The sequence below is a fragment of the Diadema setosum genome, chromosome 11, assembly GCF_964275005.1.
Source record: "Diadema setosum chromosome 11, eeDiaSeto1, whole genome shotgun sequence".
In the NCBI taxonomy this organism is placed as follows: domain Eukaryota; kingdom Metazoa; phylum Echinodermata; class Echinoidea; order Diadematoida; family Diadematidae; genus Diadema; species Diadema setosum.
This window is the reverse complement of record NC_092695.1, coordinates 17,056,015-17,063,119: the sequence shown is the minus strand read 5'-3', so window position 1 is coordinate 17,063,119 and position 7,105 is coordinate 17,056,015. Positions and strand designations below refer to the sequence as shown.

At 39.7% G+C, this 7,105-nt stretch overlaps 1 protein-coding gene across 1 annotated transcript in view; it reads left to right on the top strand.

The window, feature by feature from the left end:
* Positions 1–6,456: 6,456 nt before the first annotated feature.
* LOC140235227 (uncharacterized) overlaps positions 6,457–7,105 on the top strand; it is a 29,700-nt gene continuing 29,051 nt past the window's right edge. Inside the window, exon 1 of the mRNA XM_072315261.1 lies at positions 6,457–7,066. Within this exon, the coding sequence (XP_072171362.1) occupies positions 6,457–7,066 (610 nt within the window). The remainder of the gene's footprint in view (positions 7,067–7,105) is intronic.

Here is a 7,105-nt window from a genome sequence, read left to right as displayed (position 1 = left end):
ACCATAACCAAAAACCCTAACCCAACGTTTTTCCCATAGGTTTAACACGCGCCATGCCCCAATCTGTGCCGTCTTAAAAAAAACGCCTCCGGCGCGCGGCGCCCAGCGAGAACACGGCCCCGTCTTATAAAGATATCTATTGATTGAAGTCAATCGCAACTTTACGATTGAATGCAAATCCATCTTATAAAAAAAAAAAAAAAAGTTATGACTGAAATTAAGACGGAGAACTGCAATCAGTCAATTACAGGCTGCGATTGATTGCAGCTTTCAAGAGATTTGTGATTGATTGATTTCTATCACAAGTTTTATAAGACATGCAGGGCCCTGGATTTTAGAAGTTCTAACATAAAAGCAAAAAGTCAAGTTCTATTTGGATGTTAGTTCTTATTTTGTTGAGCTTAATGTTGTCTTATTCATATAATAAAGAGTTTTGTATTCATTGATTTATTTCATTCAATAGAGAACATCAAATTACAATTTTTTTTTTTTTAAATGGGAGGTATTTAAGAACTTCTATAGGGCCCTACATTTTTTTAAGAGCTTCTATAATATACATCGTTTATGTGTCGTGAATGATAACTGGCAAGAGTGGAGACATTTTGGATAGGAATGGATATCGATGATAAGATGATGTGCGTAATATACGTACATAGTAAATATGTACATGCATGCAATACATATGACTTTTCCCTCACTACTCAAAAAAAAAAAAAAAAAAAAACCAAAACAAAATGGACTCCTGAAAATGTTTGGTGTATGATAAAGGCAGAATTCTTCTTAAAAGCAGTGAAAATAGAATGCAATGATGAAACGCTTATCCCGGCGAGATATCACACTACCATCAGTCTGTTCACAGCTTAAAAGTAATGGGCTGTTGTTTAACATTAGAGATTGCCGCTTTAGATTGTTTTTCCCCGTTTGGTAGGGCCTATGTTGTTTTATGTGTGTATGAATACATGATGGCACACCAAGAATTGTTGAGTTATTGATCCAAACAAGTAATATGACAGTCAGTAGTCCCTTAAGGTCCTTTCCCCCTCCCCCTGGATATTTGTTTTGGGATCATTAAATTCCACAAAAATTCACTCACGACTAGCAAAATGAAAAAGCATTTGACTAACCGCTTTCAGAAAGCAGGGGGAATAAAAGCTACCCTTAACATAATAATTATGTCAGTATCACGTTGATGGAATGTGTAATTTTCTTGAAAATTATTATCATTATTATTTTTTTTTATTTTTTATTTTTTTTTTTTTTTTTTGCGGACGTTCCCTTCATATTTTCTTTATATTGTTGTCCACATATGACGCCATAGCCTCCAATAGTAGTCTCCTCATCCGGCTGTTCTGACACCCAAAACTCAGTAAAAATTCATAACCATTGCATCAATTGTCCGATTTTCCTCAAACTTTCACTGATATGTTCTATTAATGTTGCTGTTTTCACTCAATCCACATTTCTCTTTGGGTTTGGTTTCCTCTACTAGAGCTACTGAAATTAAGAGGAAAGGCAATAGATTTCTCGAGAAATCAGCAATGTCTCTCCGTCATTATCATTTATTTGTCCGATTTCACTTGATCATCACTGACATCCTGCCATTTTTCATAGCTTCACTTCAAAATGATCTCACCTTCAGGGAAGAATCTCCCTTACCATCGAACAAGCTTGACGTTATGGGAGCTTCCTAAGGGAATTCGAAGGAGCATTGATACACTGTACATCACATATTAGTTTATGGCTTCACGCAAGAGAGTCGAGATGGGATTGGCAGATGAAAGGAAAGAAGGGGAAAGGAAGACATGTTGTGAGAAGGAGGATAAGAAGAAGAAGAAGAAGAGGAAGAAGAAGAAGAAGAAGAAGAAGAAGAAGAAGAAGAAGAAGAAGAAGAAGAAGAAAAAGAAGAAGAAGAAGAAGAAAGAAGAGGAGGAGGATGGAAAAAATGAGAAAATAAGAAAATGGAGCAGAAGAGAGGAAGAATCAAGAACGGATGGCCGACAAAAAGGAAGAAGAAGTAAATGAAACGAGACAGAAGAAAGATAAAGACAAGTGGAAGAAAGAAACACGGATAAGGAGGAAAAAGAGAAGAAGAAGAAAAAGAAAAAGGAATGAAAAAAGAAAAAGAAGAAGAAGAAGTAGACGATTGCAACAAGGTATTGTTGGCAACTTGCTTCAAGTCTCATAGTTTTTGGTAGTAGCGCGCCAGCTACATGTGGCGCTTGAGTAATAAGGTTAATTCGCCCATGGACCTAATATACAAGGACATTCAGCGTATCGTTGATTAATTTTATTATTCATGCACTTATACATCTCAAAAGCGCCACAAAGACATCTTTAACATGCTTCACTGCCCTGATCCCATCATCGTCGCCGCCAGCAAGCCGGGAGAAGAACAAGATGGAGATTCGAGAAATCTAAAACTATTATGTGCAGAAGAAAATAACTCACAAAAATCAAGTAAAGTGAATGTGCAGTTGCGGTGTATAGGGAATCATGCCTCAAACAATTTCGCTCGGGTAAAGCAGGCAGTTTTTAAAAGAAAGCTAACATTTTGGCAGAATGATTGTCATTTGTGATCTCAATATTTTACTTTTCCGCAGCTTATAATTCCAGAGCAAAAAGGGACGGTAATGGTAGAGAACAGGCATATCTTGCCATTAGGCAAGGTCTTATGCGTGAGCGAAAATGTGCGAATCAGCAATTACCCATCTTTTGACACAAAATTTGTCATGTTCTCAGGTTTTGCTGCCCCTCATCATCTGTATTCATTCAAAGACATTTCCGTCTGAAAAAAGGCACATCAGCGAAACAAGACTGAAATGAAGACACCTGAATGTACTCATTAAGGTGCACATAATCATGTGTCGGCGACGATGATTACATTAAATATCTAATATACATGGACTGTTCACTGCCGTGAACAGTCCATGTATATTACGTCCATGATTCTCCTCATCCATCTCTTTTCTTTGCTGGCTGGTGTTCACTGATAAAGATGTATAAGTTTTCAATAATTTGCAATAGCATTCTGCGTAATTTGACATTTGATTTTGAGATCAGACCTACAAGAATGAGATATTACGTAAAACGTGGGTGTGTTTCTCAACTTACTGTTTTATCAATGGTAGAGGAATATCTGCTTTGACTTAGTAAAATGAGTGTATGTTTGTGTGTGTTTGCCACATGCTAGTGTGCCCCTGTATGAGCTTCCGTGTGCGTGCTTTCCTTGTTGTGATTTACGTGAGGAGATGTGAGAAGTGATCTGGCAGAAGTCGTATAATACGAAATTTTGCGTCAGCACTGATGGGGAGGGGGGGGGGGGGCAGGCGATGTCTTAGACCACGACGTCATACCATATACAGGTTTCACCTTCTCATGCTTTCTCTTCTTTAGGTAGTTCTTTTTAATTTTCATTCCCTTATTCAGAAATGAATGGTGACTTTGGAACCAAAAATGCTCATAAATACCCAATCCCCATGAAATATGTATCTCATTATTTTACCCCGACCACTGGTGGGAACTCTGTTTCTGAGAGAGACACATTCCGAGATTCGAGACAGCCAACCAAGATCACCTCAGTGTTGGTAAGTAACAGGGTTTGCTCTTTAAATACCTGCTGGAATCTACTGGTTAGTTTGGTTTTTTTTCACTAAAAACAATCATCATTTTCATCATCAACAACAACAACATGAAAAGCAATAACAATAACCTTCGCCTCCACCACTGCAACCCCAACCCCAACCCCAACAACAACAACAACAATTACCTGTACCTTTGAAGATCATTTGCTGATCTGAATGCCCTTAAATTGGTGAACAAAAATGTGACACCGTTTCATACGACCATAAGTCTCATGGCGCAACTGCTTGACTATGTCAGCTTTAATCATTTCCAGAACCATGTTAAGACAATGGTTCACGATATAGTGATTAAACGATTGAAATTTATTTATTGACTATCTATGAAATATTTCTTAGTTATGTCACTGATCAGCAAAGCTGACTCCAAAAGAAGAAATATTCATTGCATTCCAAAAGCTTGGGCATAATGCCAACCTTATTCAAATGTTTATTTGTTTAAACCATGTTGTTGTTTTTTTGCGTTCAATATCGGTAATGGTCCTGTCGTATAGAAATGGACGTTTTACATAATGATAATAATAATGTGTGTTGTTTATTACATAAAGCACCTGAAACTCATAATCCATTGGAATGTGTATCAAACTTGTAAAAAAAAAAAACAAAGTTTGCGTGTTTTTATGGATCTGTTGTTTCAGCACATTGTTGAACGTGCGTGATACATGCATTGTGTTGGAATAATGTTGTTCTTTTATCAGTTTCCATCACAAACTGATTTGTCTTGAGCAAATTATATTGCCTTGGAGTCAACCTATTTTTATGTTACCAAATTGAGTAATATACTTCATTTCTTTACTCTCTCAATATTTCTGGGTATCTCACGTGAATGCATAACTTTGGACACATTCATGAATACCTGATCATTGAAAAAAGAAAAACATTGTTTTTCTTTGAACCCTCAGCCAAATGATTCTGGAAATCTCCGAAGAGTAATGTAGTCTTTCTCACATGCATCTGAAGAAGACATCGTAATTATGACAGGCCCACTGATAAGACATTTTCGATGCTTTTGTTTTGGTGGTCGGGGAACGCTAAAACTCTTATAAAGAAGAAACACAGCATGAAACGTTCTATGCATTTATAATCTTGTTTAATCATTAAATGAACCAGCAAATGGTCTTAGCTAGTTTGTATAATGTGTTGATAACATAATAAGTGGTAATCTTTTAACACTGTATGCTATACGTCGCTTTTACATCATCTACTGCATGTATCAGCTTTGTGTTTCTTCTGGACGTTGAGGACATGTACTTCTTCGTTATACTTGAATGGTCTCAAGTGACAGAATGATCCCTGAATTGTCTATTGCTCATGTTTCGTTACTAGCTAAGTTTAGTTTGCACGACGGCCAGCGTCGGTAGGTTACTCTAAAGTCATGCAGAAGCGCAGAATGAATATATCATTTTTAAGTCAATCTCTGCTCTTCATCGGTTGTCGGACAGCTGTCTGAGACTTTACTTGGCTGCCACCACGTGTTCTATTCATGACATGGTCTCGTCCCAGGCACCAGAACTCTGTTTGTCTTTCAGATTTTATAGCTGACAGAAAACAAAATTATTCTGAGGTGCGTTGGACAGTGTACCTGTGGTGCACGTATTACAATGCTTGAAGAGTCTCTCCTTCGTTTTCCTCTTGTGTTCCCTATCATTTCTTCTTCTTTTCTTCTTCTTTTTCTTCTTCTTGTTCTTCAGCATTATTCATCATAGTTATCTTTTCTTCTCCTTCATCATCTCCTTCTTCCCCTGTCTCCTACTATTCTCCATCTTCTTATCACAATAATTATTATCAAGATTATGTGTACTATCATCATCATCTCATTCTTGAACTACTTCTACTTCCACTTCTACTACCACTTCCTTGTCTCCTCTTCATCTTCTGAAAAGATATAGACTTTTAGTTTACAAGCGTTATGCCGAACAGCTCGCTTTCGAACTCTATAAGAAAAAATAACGATGAGAAACTCAAATGACCATTCAAAAGCGACTTCAGTTAATAAACTACGTGAGTATATTTTCATACATTGTAATGAATTGTAAGATGGACATAAAAACATTAAAAAGTTTTGTACTTCTGGTACAATATGATGCCATATCACCAAGTTGCTGCAACATTTTGAACTGCCTAACCGTTAAGACAATAATAATGCATAAATCACGCCAACGGAGTAAATGAAATAAATCTTGTATCCTTATTTCATATCTTATCGTTTTACTTATTTCATATTTTAATATGTGTCATCAGAAGACAGTGTTAGCAGCAGCAGCAGTAACAACAGCAACAACAACAACAAAAGAATGTTACTCAATTTCGTCTGGTGACGTTTACATGAGCGCGCCGGACACCATTCTAGAGGTAGAATTGCCCCATGGACAATGTCTAACAAAAGGTTCCCCACGGAGCACAGGTTATTAACTTTTAACTGATCCTGACTTATTAAAGCCATTCTCCTGTGTCACCCACAGCCTACCACCGGGGTGGTTGAGTTCTGTTATGTAGTAAACTCGGCATCGCGCGAGCTGCGTCGTCTGGTCTCGAATTGGTCGAAAATTAACCCGGCAAAGAAGGCGTCTTGCGCAGAGTGTGCCACTATCACGTGTCTTGGTTTGTTTTCACTGACAGGGTTCAAGGGTGAGCAGCTCCTCCGGAAAGCCTTACTCCATCATTACTAGATAGTTAATCGAGGAGTAAGCCGCGTAATTGATGACATTTGATGCGTTAATTGCAATCCAACGACCTGGTTTTACAATCTCCCGTGAGTGATTCGACGCGCTCTGTTTGGATTCGAGGACCCCAGCTAGCCACCGGCTATCGCTGAGACATGGACGGGAGCAACCCGGCCTACTACCCGTATATCACGAAAGGGCAGTTCTCGGCGCCCATCTCCGCGGCCGATGTCGGTGGCTTTCCCACCAGCTATAGCCCCCAGCCACCCTCCTGCCTCTTCGAGACCAAGCCCATCATACACTCCGAGGATGTCGTCGGGTACGGCGCGGCGGCCGGCATGCCGGTGATAGACGGTCGCGGCGAGGATGGGCTTGGACTCCAGCAGCACTACGGACAGATCACTAGCACCAACATGCCCATGCACTCGCCGACGACGCCTCAGGACCTCTCAAGGCCCCTAGCTCTTGGTCAACAGGCCTGTAGTCAGGCGCGCCAGTGCGAGGGGCTACCCATCACCATGTCCCAGCAAACATACAGGATGCCGGGACTGTCGGCGGCTCACCAGGCTGCCGCCAACGCTGTACCGGGACATCACGGTCACGGCCACGGGCAGTTGCCCCACCAGCCGCTGTACACCATGGCATCTGATTACAACATGCCAACTGCTAAAATCCCCAAGAACCCGAATCATGGGCAAAGCCTTCCTTTTCCCTGGATGAAGACAACAAAATCTCACGCCCATATGTGGAAAGCGAATTGGCCAGGTAAGTCAAATCCGTATTGACAAATTATATTTTCTGCAT